This window comes from Cupressus sempervirens, chromosome 6 (genome assembly GCF_028749045.1).
Source record: "Cupressus sempervirens isolate cs-2001-9-10 chromosome 6, ASM2874904v1, whole genome shotgun sequence".
NCBI classification, from domain to species: Eukaryota; Viridiplantae; Streptophyta; class Pinopsida; order Cupressales; family Cupressaceae; genus Cupressus; species Cupressus sempervirens.
In genome coordinates, this window is record NC_143123.1 from 382,755,333 (window position 1) to 382,778,092 (window position 22,760).

The 22,760-nt window shown below is 34.5% G+C and overlaps 1 protein-coding gene across 1 annotated transcript in view; it reads left to right on the forward strand.

The window, feature by feature from the left end:
* LOC149552659 (arginine biosynthesis protein ArgJ family) overlaps window positions 1-22,760 on the forward strand; it is a 283,088-nt gene that overhangs the window by 42,002 nt on the left and 218,326 nt on the right. Inside the window, exon 3 of the mRNA XM_089788225.1 lies at window positions 4,593-4,716. Coding sequence (XP_089644351.1) covers window positions 4,593-4,716 — 124 coding nt within the window. The remainder of the gene's footprint in view (window positions 1-4,592; window positions 4,717-22,760) is intronic.

The window sequence follows — 22,760 nt, forward strand, 5'->3', positions numbered from 1 at the left end:
AATAATGACTACAACAATGCCAAATCTGATTCTGAGTTATCACTTACAACAGCAAAATTATATGCCTAAGATTACAATGCTAACTACTAATAATTGCAAGAGGAATTTGATAATAGTGATGCCCAATGGATGGAGATAAAATTTGCAATCGGAGTCAAGCATAAATACTGTAACGTGGGTACTGTAGCGTGGCACTGTTCACGCCTACTGTAGCAGCAAGGGAAAAAACGATTATTAATGGCTGCCAAAGATGAATCTTCAGGTCTGCACTCGATAGTCCTTCAATATTCTTCAAACCCTCCGGTTATTCCTTAACTTTAAGCACAAATAGAACTCCAGAATGAAGCTCTCTTGAATGCCAAATTCAGTGGATATTTCACCACCTTAGATGGTTGCAACACTGAAGAATTGATGCTCTCCAAAGGTTAATTGAAATCAGAAACCCTTAGTTTCTTCTCCCAAGCTCATCTCAAATGCAATTGACAATAATAGGATGCCTAACAATGAAGCTTTCGCCTATATTTATTCTTTTCCCTCACCCTTCTAGAAGGAAATAAAATATTATTTAATTGCACTCTCTAAAAGCTTCCCCCTTTCCAAGACAATAATTAGTTGTAATCTTAGAAAATGCACTCTTTGGAAGCTTCCCCCTTTCCAATACAATAATTAGTTGCGCTTCTAGAAAATTAAATTAATTAAATATAAAGTCACCTTTTAATTTTAATTTATTTAATGACTTTATAAGAAATTAATTTAATCAACTTCTCCTTATTTCTCCACTTAGCCTTCGGAGAATGTAAAGGCTAAGAACTCCATCGAGATGTTAAAAAGATGGGGACATTACATTCCCTATGGTTATTGGTTAAACACTATTGCATTTGATTAATAATCAATTAGACATACACACACACATATACATTTATCTCCCCTCCCCTCTCTCTCTATATATATATTGTTGTTAAGAATGTCTAATGGAAATTAACTTACAATAACCAATATTGATTAACGTAGAGACATGTCTCTTCTACTCCTATATATATGCATTTGGATCTACACTGGAAAACACATAAAACATAAATAGTGCCATTACATTTGAAGTGATCCTGAAAACTCAACAATAGACACATTTACAAAGTTCATCAATACCCTGAAATGTCAAACTTGGGGCTTTAAAAGACTTGGAACCTTACTGGTTCATTTTTTCAATGGATTCAAAATCGACACTTCTTTTCACAATCACAAATCAAGAAACAATTCAAAATTGAAACCTTGGATGACAGGAAACAAAACTTGACTCGAGACCTAGTCAAAACTTACCAGTTCTCAATAATGAATGGAACCTTAAGAGGCTGGAGCTAAATTTACCAAGACAACGCAACCCAAAATGGCCATGTAGACAGAAAAAAATAGGGGTCTCATCTTCAATGGGCAATGTGTCAATAGGTTACAACAAGTCACTAATTAGTTTAGGGAGAAATAGAATAGAGTAAAGACTAGGTTTTTCTAGGAAATGATTAAGGAACTTGAGAACATACAACAAAAATATGATTTGGACAACTGTCTCAAAAGATCAAACAACTGTTTTAATATGAGTTGGGACTAAAGGATAATGTTAAGGTTGTTGAAAATTCTATGTTTGTGATGGATGCTGATTGGATGATTGATAATCCACTCTTCGAGTTGGATGGGAGAGGTCTTTTTGATTTGAGTGATAAGAATGAAATTGATTGCATGCTTTTGGACCCAGGCACAATTCCTAGTGGTGAAGAATGGTCGCATGATTGAAGTAGTGGATTAGTTTCTAGCATTAGTACTACTGCCACTACTGATCAACCTACATATAGCACGTTTGAGCTGGAGTAGTATTGGGATGGCTGACCTCCCAAGAAGTCCCAATGCTTCACCTCTATAAGCATCACCTAGATGCAATGAGTGGTAAGTGTCGCATTCATTCTCATGAGGGATGGGTTCTTGTGAACCACTACTCATAAAACATGGGTCAATGAGTTTGATTCAACATATTGCAGAGTTGATCCAGATAGCAATATCACAACCTGCATGAGCTCAGATTCGGATCTATAGGTGAGCTGGATGGATTCTTTGGCTTAGCAGATGAATGGTTCCTGGTTGAGGGTGGATGGTAGGTATGGTTTGATAAGGGGAAATAGTTTTCTTTTAGCCACTTTCCTACTCATGATTCCTATGTATTCAGTTGCATCTCAGATTGGTTACTATTGTACTGGCTCCTGCAACATTGGTTTTGACCTTAGCCTTTGAGCAATTTGATTTAACACCAGTAGCTCAAGATGGGCTGATATGTAGGAGTTATCCACTTCTAGGAGAGATCATTTGCAGTTGAGAGTTGCTTAGTGTTGATAGCTCCTTGAGATGCTACTATCTCCTCAATTTTGACAGTTATGAGCGCATTATAATTCAAGTTCCTAACATCAACATGTTTGGTGCATTGCTTCAATGAGATTTTGATGAAGCACGGTGTTATTTATATTAAACTAGTGCAGCAGATTGGCGGAACAATATTTTTTACGTTGATATGGGACCTAGGCATTTGGTTACAACATGCAGATACAAATTGCTTGAGGGCAAGCAATCTCCAAGAAGGGAGGACTGTAATGCCCCCTTTTTTGGGACATTAGTATTAATTAAATAATTAAATATTAAGTTGTCAGATTATATTAAATTAAATGACAACCTAGTTTAATTATTTAATAAAGTATTCAAATGACTTTTATGCAGCCTAGTGAAAGATTAATAAAGTCATTTTACATTAAAAAGGGAAAATAAAGAGGGATAATTTAATATGAAGAGACAAACAAAAGGGAAAACGAAGAGTCACGAGGTTGTCCTTTAAAGAACATTGAAAGGCTCATTCTCATTATGCTTGGTATATGTTATCTCTTGGAGAATTCTTCGAAGCTTTGGCATAAACATATCCTTCCAAGAACTCTCCAAGAGATAAACATAAACCAAAAATATGGATAACATATAAAATTACTGAAGGAACTCACCATTGTGAGTTCTTGGCTCATAACTGGTTTAAGTAGAAAGTATCCCAGTATTGGGACTTATCTTAGATGCATCATAAGGTTGTATTGTTAAACTTTAACTTCAATTGAGTTTTCTTTCCAGTGGCAGTTTCCTATCATTGAAGGATATACATGGCCTCGGGGTTGCACTTCAATATATTTGAGTAATTGTATTCCCCTTTAATGCAGAATTTGATATAAAATATTTGTGCCTGCATTAACATTGGTGCAATGAGTCCCCTTGGAATTTTCCTGGGCTTTAAGTACAGATGTTGTAAATTGGTAAGAGGTAGCATTGTCTAATTGTAGAAATTCAAGATTGAAAGGACAACGGTTCCTCCACAAGGGAGAATAATCATTATGCAATTAGAGATATAAACAGTTAAATAGGTAAAAGATTCAATGAATTTGTGTTTTAATGTCTTCTTTATTGTCGCTGACCCACAATTTTACCACAAGTGCTTGAATAAATCAAGAATCACCGAAATAATGAGCTGTGCATCTTATTCAAAACAAATAACAGTCAGGAAGGAAACAATGCTATGAAATATTTTATTTGGGAAGCTACTTGAAATGGTAAAACCAACTTTGGTAGTGTCAGATACATTATCACTGAATTATTTTGAGGTAAACTGACACGTAAAATGTTAGGATACAATCTGCTCCTTGTACCAATTGGTAATGTACCCACCATCAAGTCTATGGTATGGATTACAATACAATTTTACTTCTCAAATTTCGACAACCCTCAGTTGAGTCAATAATGATTATAAATTCAACTTCTCTTATTGATAAAATGAAGCCGAGATGTCCTCATGCACTAGGTGGTAACCAAAAGTGATTTGGAAGGGGAAATGTTAGCTTGCTCATTCTAAACTCCATTTGTTGGCATCAGGTTGAAATTGCCTCATTCTGGCAGCCGGCTGTTTAAAAACTGCCCCTTATTGGAAATCAATGATTTCACTTGGCTCTGTTTTCTGGGTCATTTCTGAGAGCTGCGACTACTGAAAGTGACTCCTTTTATAAATATTTGTTTTCTGGATCTGTATATAAGCTGTAGAATTCGGCATTTCTCTTTCTTGTCTTCAATGATAAACACAGATTTGAAGATAGCCCATCAGAGGCTATATGAGTACAGTAGTGGGCATAGCTCCAATTTTGAATCATTTAAAAGTTAGTACTTTAACAGGCAAGTTTTCATCAGGTTCACAAAAATTAACAAGATATTTAAACTTTGCATTGCTCCCCACCAATCTTGGGTCCTACAAATTGATGAATGTAGTTACAATAGGTCGTTCCTTTATCCATTTTCATGACTCATTCTCAATCAAATCTTGGATTTTGGGTGGATTATATAATATGTAGGACTTTTAGGTGCTTTTTGGGCTACTAGTTTCTAGTATGAAATTGTATTTTGATGTTTTTGAATATACTCTTGCTTTATATTGCATTTAAATCAGTTACATCTTCTATCTAGAATAATGGTGTCTTCTAGGCTTGAAGTATTCTTGTAATTGATGTCCAACTTTTGAACATGCAAATCAATAGGTCCTTGGCGGTGTTACTGCTGCAAAGGGCTTTAAAGCAGCTGGAATGTATGGTGGACTTAGAGCAGTAGGCGAAAAGCCTGACCTTGCTCTTGTTACCTGTGATGTTGATGCTGTTGCCACAGGTGAAATCATTTAATACTTGTTCTTTGTTTTGCTACAACATAGAGATTTACGATATTTCTAAACTTGATTTGCTAGATATTGGTAGTGACATTACTATTTACCAATTCTACTTGCAAGGAGATCAGTTATCACGAACTACTTTAAACTTCTTAGAATAATTTGCTGCCATGTTTCTTTATTCTACTGGATGATATTTATGAACATTCTTTGTCACACTGTTCGAGTCTCAGCTCATTAATACATTTCAGAAAGAAAAACTCTTGTTTAAAATGAGAAGTTGTTCCATTCTATCTCTCCAAAAGATTGTAATGTTCATTAACTGATTAAACCTGGAGATTTAAATTGCAGGATTTTGCTAAACTTCTTTTAAATTACTTCAGGTTATGAGTAGTTTCCATCACTTATGAGTATACGTTTATCAATAATACTTCTAATTATTAGCTATTGATTGATAATTATTTGAATTATTTGTTCTGCCTTTGGGTGTCCTTAAATATTTATAGGAATGCAAAGAACAACTCTTACTCCCATGGCTAATGGCAGTATGCCTTGAATCACAGATTTCAAGATGAAGGGGCTTCTTTTATTTAGAAATAATTTATAGATTCTGTTTATCCAGTGTGCCTCAAATAGCGCTCGTTGATCCTGCACACAATGTTTAAATCTTAATCTTCTGCATTGTTCTATCTTTGTTGTTGTCCAAAAGGATGTATGGATTGTGACAACATTAATTTTTTCTATGTGAGAAAAGCAAATATAAGCATGACACTAGGATGATCGGATAATAACTAATCCTGATTCTGGTTCGGATCTGGACTCAAGGATTTGTCAAATTGTTTTTTGGGCCAGATCATGATTCTGCGGGTATATGTATAGTCAAAAATATATATGTATGTATATTCATAGATTCCATACATGTAACATGTCAATGCATATTCATCATTAGTTCCAAACTTCAAAGTTCAAACATATAATGATAATAATAAGAAGCATGGTTCTCATAAAATGATAAATCCATAATTGTCAATAAATGATTATATCATATTCATACTTTGTACAAGTTTCTAATGTCATTACATGCTGAAAATGTAAATCACAAGCCATATTTTGATGCTTCATATTTAAAATTTAAAACAGTAAACTTAATATTCAATTCCATATGCTTCACTTCATCATCTTCATTAGAATTGAGGTGAACATTTGGTTCCTTTTCAGCTTTATTTGAACTAACAGCTGTGACATTCGCCATGTCATGCGAATTAGTTGCCTCTTGATCATCATATACAGAGACATGGGCAAGTTGTGCAATTGTGGCCTCTAAATCAGAACACTTAGGGACTAATCTCAATTCTTTGTTGTACCTTCATTGTGGTTCTCTTTCTTATGTGACAATAGGTGAAGGTTGTAATGTATGAAGACCAAATTCTCTGCTTTTTTGGAACCCTAGAGATTGTGCTTAACCAAGTGGATGAAGGAGTTTGTACTCCAATTCTGCTCAGCTGAAGAAGAACTTGTAACCTGTTTGAGTTAGCAGACAACATTTACATTTTGTATTTAATTTCAATATGATAGGATGATGATGTAATGAAATTTCAAAATTGAAGAACGATTTAAAAGAAAAAAAGATACTTGGGAGAGAAATTTAATTGCAAGAGGCTGCAAGAAAATGAAGTGTTGACCATGTGCATACCAACATTCATCAGCAGTCATCCTATATTGAGCATACAGAGTTTCTATGCCATGATATTTGGTAGATGCAAATTGGGTAAACTCGGCAAGGACAATGTTTTGAGTTTCATCATCACCATAATATATGTTTGAAAATGCAGCCTTGTAACCAGCAGCAACCTCTGCATCTCTATATGTTAAAACCATCTCTAGGTATAAAACCTTGGCGACAAGGCATACGCCAAGAGATGTAAAGGGGTCGTGATCTTGTTCCTACAATCAACAATAATTGTTTCCACTTCTTTGAAAAGAGTATCATTATGTTCCTTGCCCACTATTATTGTTTTAATGTGCTCCACCATGGTGTCCATGCCATCATAAATTTCACACAAACATGGGCGATCAGTATCAGCAAATCTCATCACACTCTTGACGGGCTTTGCAAATTTCAAAACATATTCTGCATGTTCCCACCAATCATCATCAGGTTCAATGCTTTTACTTTTTGGTCTTTTTCTTTGTTTGATTGCCTCCATAAACTCTAGAAAGTGTTGATAACCATAGAACTCAAGGCCTCTCGTACCTTCACCAGTCGTCTTAATATGATTGTGTGCAATGCAAATTGTGTTTCAGCAATCTATTATAGAATATAAGTGAAAACATACATGTCATATCAATTTCATCCGTAAATTTTAAAACTAACAAATAAAATTAAATAACCCTCAACAACTACAAAGAAGCAAAGGTCCTTAATATGGCTTGTGTCATGTGATGATTAGTCACTAATATTTGTATCTCCTCAGCCTCTTCGTAAATTTCATCAACCCACTCAAATTGAGTGCCAATCTTTGCATGATTAAATTGAGTGAATGGATTGTACACGGTGTCCACAAAATGTGATTATATGTGGCCTCCACTATAGCCCCAACTGCCATACAATTTTTAGCATTGTTTGTTATGGCTTGGACAACATTTGTAACCCCAACTATCTCAATTGATTCCATGATGATATTGGCAATGAAACTTGCATCTTTCTCTTGCCCCTCACAATCCATTGCCTATAAGAACATCTTCCCTTTAGGTGACACAGCTATAACATTGATCAAAGGCTTATTCTTGCAATCTTTCCATCCATTAGAAATGATGGACACACCTATTTCCACCCATGTATCCTTGATCACTTTCAATTACGTCTCTATTGAGGCTTTCTCCCTCAGCAATAAGGTGATTTGCACCTCTTCATACCCAACACAAGCATAATCAATAGGTCCCTTGCAAAGGCTACTCACCATATCCTGCTAATAAGGTGATTTACCAATGTTGAATACGTCACGACCTGTGTCCTTTATAGAACCCAGTGATAATTAATAATTATATTAGTAATATTATAATAAATAAATATTATATATCTAAGACATAATATGATATATTAGTATAAACAATTAATAATTAATTTAAAATAATACACACACACACACATATACACGCCATCAATATTATATATTAGTAGATATATTCTATCAACAAATATATTAATGAACAATGTAATAGGTATTAATTCAAACAATAAACTATAAGATCTATAATAAGTAACCATACTATAAATAAATAATATTATTGTGCATGAATAGTAATATTATTAAAATATATCTATTACTTTAAATACATAAACATATATAATACTACAAATGGTAACATATAATCATAATGAGAAGTATAATATGAATATCAGAATAAAAAATAAAAAATAAAAAATAATAGTTAAATAAATAAATGGAATTGTTAATATTACATAGTATAATAATCTATTGATAAAATAATATCATAAATGATCTCCCAAAAGGCATGACTCGTGGGAAGAACATTTATTTATTGAAATTGGTTCATAGGGCATAGAGGGAGAGGACAGATGGAAGAATGAGAAATATATTATTCAATCACCAATTTGTATAAATATGGACAAAATATATCAGTCTAAAATCCAAAGTACCAATTGGGGACATCACAAATGGTATCAGAACATAATTCTGCCATCCTGCGAGTAGAAATTCATGCAAATTTACTAGAAAAGACATCAATAAAACTTAAAGCATTGAAGAAGGAGAATGGAACGTTTCAACATCAAGATTGGAGGAGGAACATCACAGAATAGAACACAGTGACTACTAGTCATACATTCACAGCAGCAGAGAAGATACTTTATTATGTCTACCGACAGTTTACGATAGGACAATAATTATAATATATATGACGAAATAGAGGGAGATATAAAAAAGAAGAATCTCCCATCATTCAGGTCATTGGACAGCAGCGAACTAACAAGGAATCACAGCAGTAATGGGCATTCACTTCCAATGAATAAAGGAATAGTAGTGCTTAGGAGAATAGCACCAACAATAAAAATCAATACCTTTTCATATATTCATATTAATACCAGACACAATCAAGTTCTTAAAGAACAATAACAGTCAGGTATCTCATTAATAAAAGGAATTAAACAGCAACACCATTTACAAGCAGCAGTATAAGTCAGGAACCAATCACTGAAGAAGTATACACACAGTCGGTGTATATTAAAGACAACTTTATTTAATTGGCACAATAACAATATAATCAATCTCCAGTATACATTAATTTAACAACCACTTTGCTTCAGAAATAATATATTAATGAGAGATAACATATAAATCAGTCAATATATATTAGAGACCATATAAAAATCAAACCACACTCTAAAATGATCGGATACTCATAAAATAACAATATCCTTATACACTCCATATTGGGAATCTGACCACAATATTAAAGTGCTGAATGAATCTGGACGAGCACAGCAGAGATAGATGACTATTGTGAACTTCACTGAGCCAATCTAGTAGCTGTGAATAAATGAAAATAAATCTTTACTTTGAATACACATCTTCAACCTAGATAGTTTAGTATTTACTCATCAAATCATGAGTAAGACAAATCATTGCAATCATCTTATAACAATGATGAGAATAACCTTCAACGAAGGAATAGAACAGATAAAAGAAGTAAGTATTGGTGGAAATATAGACTTTTGTTTAAGACTTGTTAAGAATGTTAGCTTGTGTGAAATTGTATCTATATTCTCTGTGTTTATAATTCTAGACTCAAACTAATATTACATAATTGATTCATTGATTATATACATATAATATATTATATATATATCTCTTATCATTATCATTACATATATATATATATATTTATGCATAAGATTATATTGAATCTAATAATGTAATATTACTTTGTAGTTTATTACAGCCGATTGTACATTGTAATCATGTAGAGTCTGATTATCGACAGATAATAATATATGGTTATCGGCATTTGATAATATCATTGTTACCAAATAATGGTATTGTTATCGGCAGTTGATAACATTATTGTTAGCGGCAGATAATTATATTGCATGATATATGTGTTAACAACCATCGTGACTATCGGCTGTGACTGGTCACTGTGTCTGTCCTTTGTGACAGTTCACTTCCTCTCCCGTTCATATATATATGATAGTCTGCGATGGAGAGAAGACCAATCACAACGGCAATCATACTCCCTCATCACAGACTATTATATATATCAGTTTCAGTTATATTTAGTTTTCTACCTTTAAATACTTAATCTCATTCTTCAAAAAACTAAAGTATAAACAGTACCACTGTAACCCAAATCCTACAGTATCAAGATACATTGAAATTGAGATTTACACCAATAAGAAGACCTCAGCATATTAAAACTTTACATGGTATCAGAGCCAAATTGGTAGAGAAATCTCAAATTTCGATTGAAGGGAGAAATAATGGCAAATAACGTCAGGGTGGAAGATAGACTTGAAGGTGCATCAAATTTCTTCTCTTGGAAAATCCATATCATTACAATTCTAGAAGAACTGGAACTTGAAGACTACATTGAAAAAGATCCCCCAATACCTCAAGATGAAACCGAAAAACTCACCTAGAAAAGACGTAATAATAAAGCAAGGAAAATCATTGTTGATTCAGTTAAAGATCACATCCTTCCTTCTATATCAGAGATCAAAAGTGCATATGAAGTATTCAAGACCATAAAAAATACATTTGAGATAAATAACTCAAGTAGACTAATCACCTTAAAATCTCAATTACTAAATATTAAAATGGAAAAAGGAGATTCTATTCACTCTTACTTTGAGAAAATTTTTGAAACGAAGAAACAATTATCTTTCATTGGAAACAAAATAGAAGATCAAGAACTTCCATTAATAGCTCCAAGAGGGCTTCCAATGTCTTGGGATACCTTCATTCAAGTAGTTAAGTAGACCTTCAATTCCTACATTTGATCAGTTGAAAAATGAATGCATAGCAGAAGAATCAAGGTTAATCTCTAGAGGGATCACTTCAAATTAAGAGGGAGAGAATCAAGCTCTTCACACTGTCTCGAACAAACGAAAGAGAAAATTCAATAATAATAAAAAGAATTTTAATAAAGATCATTCTTATGTTAAGTGTTATAAGTGTGAGAAGATAGGACACACCTTCAGAAACTGTCCAGAAAGAGAGAAGATTCTAGCCTCCCTTGCTGAAACAAAGGAAGATGAAAATCAACTATACTATTCCGCACTTTCAAGTGAAGTAAATTCAAATAAAGAAGCTTGGATCGTAGGGACAGTGGTGCATCCCGTCACATCTTTGGATTCAGAGATATGTTTGATACATTTGGAACTTATATCATTGAAGGAGTTACAATTGGAGACAATTGTACCTATCCTGTAAAAGGTATTGGGACATGTTCTATAAAATTAAAAAATGGAACTACACTTAATCTTGAAGATGTTTTGTTTGAACCAGGCATAAAAAGAAACCTAATTTCTATCGCAAGTCTAACCGATGATGGATATCATGTCACCTTCAACAAAGTCAAAGTACTATATTGGCCTAATAACTCAAATATGAAAAGTGCTATTATCATAGGGTCCAGATTTGGAACATTATATAGATTAAGCAATATTCAAACTCAAGCCCTTAGTCTTGAAACATCCAATGTTAATGAATTATGGCATAGACGACTTGGGCACATTGGGTTTAGTTCACTTCCTAATTTAGATAAGATAACTTCTGGTACTCCTAAACTAGACTCATCTCATATAGGAACTTGCAAAGGGTGTGATCTAGGGAAAATCATAAAAAAACCTTTTCCCTCTAGTGAACATAAGTCAAAATCAGTCTTGGAACTAGTCCACTCAGACCTTTGTGGAACCATGCCCACACCATCTCTAGGAGGTTTCCTTTATTACATATCCTTCATTGATGATTTTTCTAGGAAGACCTGGATCTATTTCTTGAAAGTCAAAGAATCAAATGAAGTTAGATCAAAATTCAAAACCTTCAGAGCATTAGTAGAAAATTAGACAAATAAAAGGATTAAAACAAGACAAGTAAAAGGATTAAAACATTAAGATTAGACAATGGAGGAGAATATACATCTGATATCTTCAAAAGTTTTTGTAATTTTATTGGGATTAAGAGGGAGTATACAATACCTTATAATCCTCAACAAAATGGAGTTGCAGAAAGGAACAATAGAACCATCATTGAAGCTGCAAAAGCTATGTTACATGATCAAAATATGCATGCCTCATTTTGTGCAGAAGCTTCTAAGACTGCAGTATACATTCAAAACAGATGTCCATATTAATTTCTAAAGAATACCACACCTGAAGAAGTTTTCTTAGGGACCAAACCAGATCTAAGTCATCTTAGAATATTTGGATGTCCAGTATATATTCACATACCCAAAGAAAAGAGGACTAAACTTGAACCTTCTGGGAAGAGAGGTATATTTATAGGATATACTGAAAATTCCAAGGGTTACAGAATTTATATTCTTGGACAAAGATTAGTTGAAATAAGTAGAGATGTAATTTTTGAAGAGGATTTTGCCTTAAAACTTTCAAACGGCATAGAAGATGAACCAATCTCAGATGATGAGGAAATTAGACAAACTGAAAATCAGAGGTTGCACACACTTGAAGAGAGAGAACCAGATATAACTAATAGGAAGAAAAGACCATTATGGGCAAGGAAGATGCTTGAAGAAAACAATGTGGAACCAGATGAGATCTCAAAAGAAAACAAGAGAGCTCAGAATCAATCATGTTACACTGCTCTTATAATTGAGCTAAACAAAACTGAACCATCAATAATTGAAGAAGCCCTAAAGTCACAAGAGTGGAAAGATGCCATGGTAGAAGAATACAATTCCATAATTTAGAACGATATTTGGGATATTGTAACTAGGCCCTAAAGACAAAACAGTGGTATCTTCAAAATGGTTAAACAAAATCAAATACGCCGCTGATGGAAGTATTGAAAAACACAAAGCTAGATTTGTTGCTCGAGGATTTTCACAGAAAGCTGGCATTGACTATGAAGAAACTTTTGCTCCTGTAGCTCGTTACATTTCTGTAAGAACAATTATTGCAATTGTAGCATTAAAAGGATGGAAGATTCATCAACTACATTCCTAAATGGGGTCATTAATGAAGAAATCTACATAGAACAACCTGAAGGGTTCACCATAAAAGATAAAAAAATTGTATGTATGTAAACGCAAGAAAGTACTCTATGGTCTCAAATAGGCTCCCCGAGCTTGGTATGAAAGGATAGACAACTACCTATCCAAACTTGGATACTCAAAAAATGAAGCCGACTCTAACATATACTTCAAAACCACAAATGATGAGATGGTAATACTTGTTCTATATGTTGATGACTTGCTAATAACAGGTGATGATAAATTAATTGAAAAATGTAAACAAGATTTGATAGCTGAATTTGAAATGAAAGATTTAGGGTTACTACACTACTTCTTGGGATTAAAAGTTAATCAGAAGGAAGGTTACATCTTCTTACATCAAGGAAAGTACACTCAAGATATTCCGACTAGATTTGGAATGATGGATAGTAAGCCCTTATCTACTCTGATGGAAACAAACTTACACAAGCTAAAGGAAGAAGCATCAAAATCTGAGGACATTGATCCTACTCTCTTCAGACAAATAATTGGATCTCTTATGTATCTTGTGAATACCAGACCTGACATATGCTATGCTACAAATGTCCTTAGTCATTTTATGTGTAAACCTAAGAAGATTCATCTTATGGCTGCAAAACATATATTAAGATATTTACGAGGATCTATTGGCTTTGGATTAAAGTATGAAAATGTTGAGATAAATTTGGAAGGATATACTGACTCAGATTGGGTAGGTTGTTCCTCTAATCACAAAAGCACTATAGGTTGTTGCTTCAGTCTTGGGTCAGCAATGATATTTTGGTTCAGCAGAAAACAACCACTTGTTGCCTTGAGTTCTACTGAAGCTGAGTATGTAGTTGCTTTCATGGGAGCACGTGAAGCAGTTTGGTTAAGGAAACTACTATTTGGGCTATTTGGAAAACCTCTAAAGCCAACCGTGATTCATTGGGATAATCAAAGTTGTATCAAGCTATCAAAAAATTCAGTTTTCCACAATCGATCAAAGCATATCAAGACTCCCTATCACTACATAAGAGACATGGTTGGCAGAGATATTATTAAATTAAGTTATATCAGTACAAATGAACAGAATGCTGATATTTTCACCAAACCTCTTGCGAAGTTGAAAATTGTGTACTTTTGAGGAAAACTTGGTATAACATTATTGTAAATGCATTTATTATATAATATTCATCTATACAATTTTTTTTTTCTTGCAAGCTTGTATTGTGAAAAGTGACGACTTCTCTTGTGAAAGGTGACGACCTTTCGTGTGTTCTAATCCTATTATAAAGTGATGACTTTATTTTAGTTGATCTGTCTCCAAACAATGGAAGAATTTAGTGGTATCTTTGTTCTTTGGGCCGGATTTTGCCAAACACATTGATAACCTTCATGGGTCTTTGGGCGATTGCTGGACACCATGAAAACCCCATTGTTTTGAAGTTAAGGTTATCCTTGTTCCTTGGGCTGGATTTTTCCGGACACATAGATAACCTTCATGGGTCTTTGGGCGATTGGGCAATTGCCGGACACCATGAAAATCCATTACATTTTTTTCTCTTCTTTCTTTCTCTTAGTTTAAAACATTATGATGATTATACTTGATTGTGTAAGTTAAGCTTATTTCAATTTCCGTTGCTAAAGAGGGAGTGTTAGGAATGTTAGCTTGTGTGAAATTGTATCTATATTCTTTGTGTTTATAATTCTAGACTCAAACTAATATTACATAATTGATTCATTAATTATATGCATATTATATTATATATATATATATATATATATATATATATATATATATATATATATATATATATATATATATATATATATATATATATATATATCTTATCATTATCATTACATATATATATTTATGCATAAGATTATATTGAATCTAATAATGTAATATTACTTTGTAGTTTATTACAGCCGATTGTACATTGTAATTACGTAGAGTCTGATTATCGACAGATAATAATATATGGTTATCGGCATTTGATAATATCATTGTTACTGAATAATGGTATTGTTATCGGCAGTTGATAACATTATTGTTAGCGACAGATAATTATATTGCATGATATATGTGTTAACAACCATCATGACTATCGGCTGTGACTGGTCACCGTGTCTGTCCTTTGTGACAGTTCACTTCCTCTCCGGTTCATATATATATGATAGTCTGCGATGGAGAGTAGACCAATCACAACTGCAATCATACTCCCTCATCGCAGACTATTATATATATCAGTTTCAGTTATATTTAGTTTTCTACCTTCAAATACTTAATGTCATTCTTCAATAAACTAAAGTATAAATAGTACCACTGTGACCCAAATCCTACATTATCAAGATACATAGAAATTGAGATTTACGCCAATAAGAAGACCTCAACATATTAAAACTTTACAAGACTGACCTAAAGAGCATTAAGATACTAGAGCTCTATAATGGTCAAATGACTATTCTTGCCGTCAATGACCTTTATGGATGTATAGTGAAGAAGACTCATCAGTTATTTTGAACCATGCTTAATAGATCGTGGGCTATTTTGAACAATACATTTTCATACATTTCCATCTGAGACAACCCATGATAATAGTGACTCTAAAAGTACACTTAAAACAGAAATATATTTTTGAGAGCCAAATAAAATCTTAAGGTTGATGAGGATGGACTCCTATATATTTCTATAGGCCTTTCTAGTTGTGAAGTTTTAAATGGAAAGGTGGACCCATAACCATCCGATTCAAATGCCAGTTACAAATCGAAGCATTTTGAAAAAGGAAAATTTATTTGAGGATGGAAGGATTAAACGTAATAGCACAGTGGAAGTTAGCAAAGACAACATATTGCAACTAATTATAATGAAACAGAGACTTTAAAGAATATGAGAGGCACATTCAAATAGAAAGGACAGCAATAAGTAAGGGAAATGTATATCGAGTTTTTAATAGAGATAAATAAACAAAACTGAGGTCTCTGAAGAGAATAAAGATGGGAATAAGGAAGGCAGCCAAAGAAGTGGGTGGGGACTACAATATAATGTGAGAAAAGATATTGAACATTTAAACAGCCACTAAGGATTAAGGGCATGATGAACACCCATGCTATAAACATTATATGAAAGGAGTTAAGGTAATAAGGAAATAAAGTTAAAAGGGGGTAAAGAGAATAAGGGTGTGATTGAATATTAAGTATTAAGAGGAAGGAAAGAAGTTCGTGTGAAGATATAAGGACATCATAACAAAGCTATGTAACAGAGTATAATGCAAGTAAGGTTTTCAGAGAACATATTGCATTGGGAAATAGAATCTTGTATATTTCCAAGAGGAAAAATATAGTTAAAATTCTCATAAGTTATTCACCATATAAATAAGATCTATTCCAAGTGCTAAGTAGGGGATTAGAAGGATTTAAGGGTATATCCCAAGAAGGATAATTACAAGTGGTATCAAAATTCATTCATTGTTTTGTGTATTGGTGATTCATTTAGAAGGTTATTGATGAAATAAACTTAACATTGGAATATATTCAAGAAGATTCTACTCAATTACACAATGACCTAAAGAGGGAAAATTGGAAAGGAAGGTTATAAGTTGTGACCAAGAAGAAACTCAGATTCAAATTTGGAATTATAAAGAAAATTAATTAAGCTCTCATAAGAGGACATTAATCATAACATAATGCTCCCATTTTTAACATGTTCCTGCAGTTGGCTTGGTCAATTCACTATCGCGACCCTGTGAGATGATAGTGGGTTTTGAGGGTCTCAGTTGTGGGGTCATAGGCTTTCTAGCAGGCAATGGTGTGTTTTGGCTCTGTTTGAGGGACTTACTATTTATAATTAGTTGTTAGTTCCGATGAGCTCAGTTGAGTTAGAGGAGTTGAGTGATGTTCTCAGCTTTTATTTCGAGCTTATAGTTTGGACTCCAAGAATCTTGGAAGGAGCATCTATTTATAGTAAGTTACCTCGTCAGGTTCATTCATCGTCTTTCGTCATGAGGATCACTCTGCTATTGTTAGATTTTGATTATGATGCTTCTTCAATTGTTTTTGCAAGACGGGTGAATTATTATTATTCATCTAAATGTACTGAGGTTGCTATTTTTGTTGGTCACCTTAGTATCATAGCTCATTGAAATTGGGTTGAAAAGTTTTAAATCATGTGCACAAGAAATAGTGGCCTTGTGTGTTAGAATATTCTTTTATGTTGGAAAAGGTCAATTTTGAGAGCCAAAAGCAATTAATACACTATATTATAATGACACTTTATTATATTTTAATGTTGTGCTGAGGAAGCTTCTTAAGTGGAATTCATTTGTGAAACTTGTACCATTTGGAGATTATAAATATGAGTCCATTTGATGAGTAAAGCATCTGATTATTTGATTATCTATTTGGCTTTTGTTGTCTTTGTGACAATTCTGAGTTAGTTATGAGAATTATTCTAAGATTGGATTTACAAATTGTGTTGAGGTATACAATTTGTCATCTCTCCTACTGTTATCTGCTGTGTCTAAGAAGATCTTTGCTGATGAAAATCATTGTTTGATCTGAGAAGAGGAATTGGAGTTATTAATTCCAACTTGCAATTGCTATATAGGGCTATGTTTTGGGCATTTAGGGCTGCCGATTCACTTGGGAGGCAACGTTTTGGCATTAGAAACCTCTACAACCTTTCTCAAGGTTGAGATGTGATTCATTGGAGGTTGGGTGTCATTCTCTAGGACCTGTGATTATTATTTTTTAGGCTGCAAACTACAGCAGGGCCCATGTTCCATATCTGGGGGCTTGTGGCTAAAACCAGAGACCTGAGATTTGTTGTTTGAGCTGGGGTTTATGTTCATTGGCTGTGATTTTGAGTTAATGCACCTACAAATTGGTTTCCATTGGCATCAAACCAGAATAGTAGCATTTATCCAAGTTGGGCGGCAACCATACTTGAGTTTAATTGGCAATATCATAACATTATTAATCGACACTTAATCCAGGATTCTTATGCTGGTTATATTTATTTTGTTAACATTATCATTCAAAAAACTGAATTGAATAAACAAGTATTTGATATCCCAAGTTCGACGATGAATTAGGAATTCTAGTGTTTGCAAATTTCAATCATGTCGGTGGTTGCAAATTTGAATGGTAAAACAATTATCAGCTTAGCATCAATAAATTTGTATTTCATTTCTATTGGTCTTCATATTCATTGAAGGAAAAGGAACTCAAGTTATACATATTTCAATTCAAACTGAAAGACAATCAAGGAAATTATCAATATTTTGCCAATTCAGTCAAGGGCCAGCCTATGGTTATTACATCAGTATTAGAGCGGTTTTTTGCCATCTTGTGGGGTAAGAAATTCATTGTTATTTTAGATTTTTTGTTGTATTGGGAGTGACCAGCACTCTCGCATTTTCTAGCCATGGACAAACACATGAGGACTAGTAGTTTTATAAGTTGATGGAGCAGTGTGGAGAATAGTGAGAAAATAAATGCCTCGAGAGAGAGTATGGAAAAATTTAAGATTTATCAACAGAGCTTGGCTGCGAGCTTGTTGGATCCAGAGATGCTCAATAGGGCAGCGAGGTATATGGTTTCCACTTTTAGGAGATCGACACCGAGGATGCAAGGAAGAAGGCATGTGTTCTCTCCGGCTGTTATTCAGGAGACAGATGTACTTGTGTTTCGTACGACACCCACTAGTCCTATCTGTAGTTTAGATGATGGACTTTCCACACAGAGACGTGTGGATGTGTCAGTTTCACTGGTGGACAGCAGCACTGAGCGTCAATGAGTTGAGGATTCCAGAGTTGTTGCTAGTGCAAGTGTTATTGGGGCAGCAGTTACTACTGATTGTTCAGACTCTCTCAAGGAGGGGATTGCTATTGGAGATTTATATGTTAGCTGTCATAGTGTTGCTCCAGTGCAAGAGACAACTACTTCCTCAGGTGGGACCAATGCATGTATGGAGTCACCCAGCTGTGATATTGGTGATTTGTTGTGACAAATAGAGTCAATAGATGTGCTTTCATGCTCGAGCATTATTCATTCACAGCTTGACATTGAGTCATGTGTGTCGAGTCAGGTGATGGTAGTTGAACATATGTTAAGAGATGTGGATATAGAGAGTATAGACACCTCTGATGATTTGGTGGATGATGCTATGAGCTACACTGGGTATGATATCCCTTGCCAGGTATTAGGTAATGACTTCGAGGAGGTTTTGGATGGGTCCCAGGATGATGATGTACAAGTATTTTTTGTTGAGGGGGAAGTAGAGTCATGCGAGGAGTGCGATACTACGTGGGCTTCCGCTTCTTCAGAGGAGGTGTCAATTGAGGTACTGAATAGTTGTATTGATTGAGTGCGATACTACATATTATGAGACATTTTTAGGGAAAGAGGAGGAGGTGGTTGAGCTCAGCCAAGAGCTTGAGGTGATTGTGGACTCTCTTTAGTGTACTCAGTTGGCTCTTCAGGAGTCATAGTCATGATTGAATGAGGTGATCGTGGAGTTGGAGCATGTTTGGTTCACACCAGCTACAAATCCAATTCTGTTGCACAATGTAGTGGTTGGTGGTGAGGTAGGTAAAAAAGAGGTGAGAGCACCAATTGAGGATTGCAGTGTGATTTTTGTTGTGCCACGTTTTTAGAGCGATCAATTGTGGATTGCAGCAGAGCAGGTTGATGCTTCCACATTTAATTTCTAATGTACTGAGTTATTCATGAAGTATTCACTTGAGAGTTCGGCTTTGTGGGAGGACTCATACAAAGTATTTGAGGGTACTCTCATTCAGGGCTCTCATGCTATATGACGATTGGTGGGGAAGATTGTAAAGACCTTGGATACAATGCTTCTCAATAGGGATTTTGTGGTTGGGTTTGCTGAGAGGGTTGTCTAGGATCCTACCCAACCAGTAGTTTGGAGTCAGAGATGGGAGTAGTCTCCTGATTCCAAGTTTGATATTGACGAGCCCTTCATAGACATTGAGAGTTTATTGACATTACACATAGAGGAGTGCTCATCACTTATCTTTTGACTCATAAGTAGAGGATTTGGTTTCAAGTCAGTGTGGGTTGACTCTAGTTTCATACCATCCATTATGTGATGGGTTAGCACCATCTTTAGTAGATGGGATTGATAACTACAAGTTAGACTATTTGCAGTATCTACAGACCTAGGACAATCTACTTGAGGTTGGAGTTGGTGATAGTCATTCAGGTACTTATGGTTGTTGTCATCTCCAAATACAGCTAGGTGTGAGTGTCAGTTTGATAGGGACTCAGATGTTGACATGTATTTCAGTTGGATCGAGTTCCAATGAGTTGTTACTACTTGCCATCAATGCCTACAGCTAGTTTCCAAATGATTCTGTCATTGATATCAGCTATTTGGGTGTTGATACTATAGGAGTTGCTTGTACACAACAGGGATAGTACATAGTTCTACCCTTGGGATCCAGGTGGACTGAGATATTGATTTTGCTCTGGGATTGCTTGGGGACAAGCAATCTTAGGGATAGAGGACTGCAATGTCCCCATTTTTAGCAGGTTTCTGCTGTTGGCTTGGTCAGTTCACCATAAAGACCCTCGTGAGTTGACAATGGGTTTTAAGGGTCTCGGTTGTGGGGTTATAGGCTTTCCAACAACTTATGGTGTAATTTGGCTCCATTTGAGGAACTTACGATTTATAGTAAGTCAACTCTTGGTTCCAATGAGCTCAATTGAGTTAGAGGAGTTGAGTGATGCTCAGTTTTTATTTTGGGCTTCTGGTTTGGGCTCCAATCATCTTGGAGGGAGTGTCTATTTATAAGTAAGTCACCCTGTCAGGTTCATTCATTGTCTTTTTTCATCAAGATCACTCTGGTGTTGTTAGATTTCGATTCTGGTGCTTCTTCAATTGTTTTTGCAAGATGGGTGAATTATAATTATTATTGATCTAAATATGCTGAGTTTACTATTTTTGTTGGTGTTGTATGTTGGTGACCTTAGTATCATAGCTCGTTGGAACTGGGTTGAAAAGTTTTAAATCAAGGGCACAAGAAACAATTGCCTTTTGTGTCAAAATATTTTGTTATGGTGGAAGAGGTAATTTTTGGGAGTTAAAAACAATTAATACATTATATTATAATGACACTTTATTATATTTTAATGTTGTGTTGAGGAAGCTTCTTATGTGGAGCTCATTTTGGAAACTTGTGCCATTTGGAGATTATAAATGAGTCCATTTGATGAGTAAAGCATTTGATTATTTGATTATCTATTTGGATTTTGTGTCTTTGTGACAATTCTGAGTTCTGAGAATTATTCTGAGGTTGGATTTGCAAACTAAGCTGACATATACAATTTGCCATCTCTCCTACTATTATCTAGTGTGTCTAGACTCTAAGGAGTTCTTTGCTACTGAAAATCATTGTTTGATGTGGGAGAAGCTTGATTGGAATTATTTATTCCAACCTGTGGCTGATATATAGGGCCATGTTTTGGGCATTTAAGGATGCTGATTTACCTGGGAGGCAATGTTTTCGCGTCAGAGACCTTTGCAACCTTTCTCAAGGTTGAGACACCATTCGTTGGAGGTTGTGCATCATTCTCCAAGACCTGTGATTATTATTTTAGAGGTTGCAAACTACATTAGTGCCCACGTTCCATATCTTGAGGCCTACGGCTAAAACCCGAGACCTGCAATTAGTTGCGATTTTGAGTGAATGCACCTGCAAATATATTTCCATTGGCATCAATCTAGAACTGTAGCATTTACCTAAGTTGGGCAGCAACCATACTTGAGTTCAACTGGCAATATCATAACATTATTGATTGGTAATTAATCCAGGGTTCTTATGCTGGTTATATTTATTTTATCAGCATTGTCATTGTGCAAAAAACTGAATTGAATAAATAAGTATTAAATATCCCAAGTTTGATGGTGAATTAGAATTTGTAGTGTTTGAAAATTTCAATTGTGTCAGAGGTTGCAACTTTGAATGGTAAAACAATTATCAACTTAGCATCAATTTCGTATTTCATTTTTATTGGTCTTGCATATTTATTGAAGAAAAAGGAAAAGTTATACATATCTCAATTCAAATTGAAAGAGAATTAGGGAAATTATTGATATTTTTCCAATTCAATCAAGAGCCAACCTATGGTTATTACACATAATCCTTTGTGCTTAAATTCATGATGGATAGGGAGTTTGCACAGCGAAAAGAGTAATCCAATCATGCTTGTTGGAAACTACAATTGGAACAATTGTTATGTTGTCGTTGATGTCAACCTTACTAGTGAGACATTTGCTAACAGTGTAGAGTGCCATATCAGCTGATTGATGAAGAGGATTTGAAAAGAGAGATAACTAGATGAACTAGTGAAGTTGTTGAGTAAAGAGGAGTAGGTATGTTGGAATCACAATGGCCACTTGATCAGTTAGTCTTTGACAAGATAATCTGTTTTTTAATCATTATATGAAGTGAAGAAGACAATTGAATTGATGTATAAAAGAGAAGACAATAAATTGACTAAAACACAAAGCTTGATTGAGTGACAGTTTAACTAGGTCAATGAAGTAGAAGATTAAGGAACTTAAGTAGAAGCTGTGTAAAATAGTATCAGTTGAGTGATAGGTATGGCTGAGGAAGATGAAGAAGAAAATAAAGTAATGACCGAGCATAGTGAAGACCGAGCAAGCCAGTGTAAGCCGAGCAAGACAGAATGGTAGAGATTGACCTAACTAGTTTTAACTGAGCAGAAGAACACAATTATGTCCGAGTGTCAACAAAATAACAGTTTGTGAAAAAATGGAGTTTTGAGGCCGACATAGTTGAAT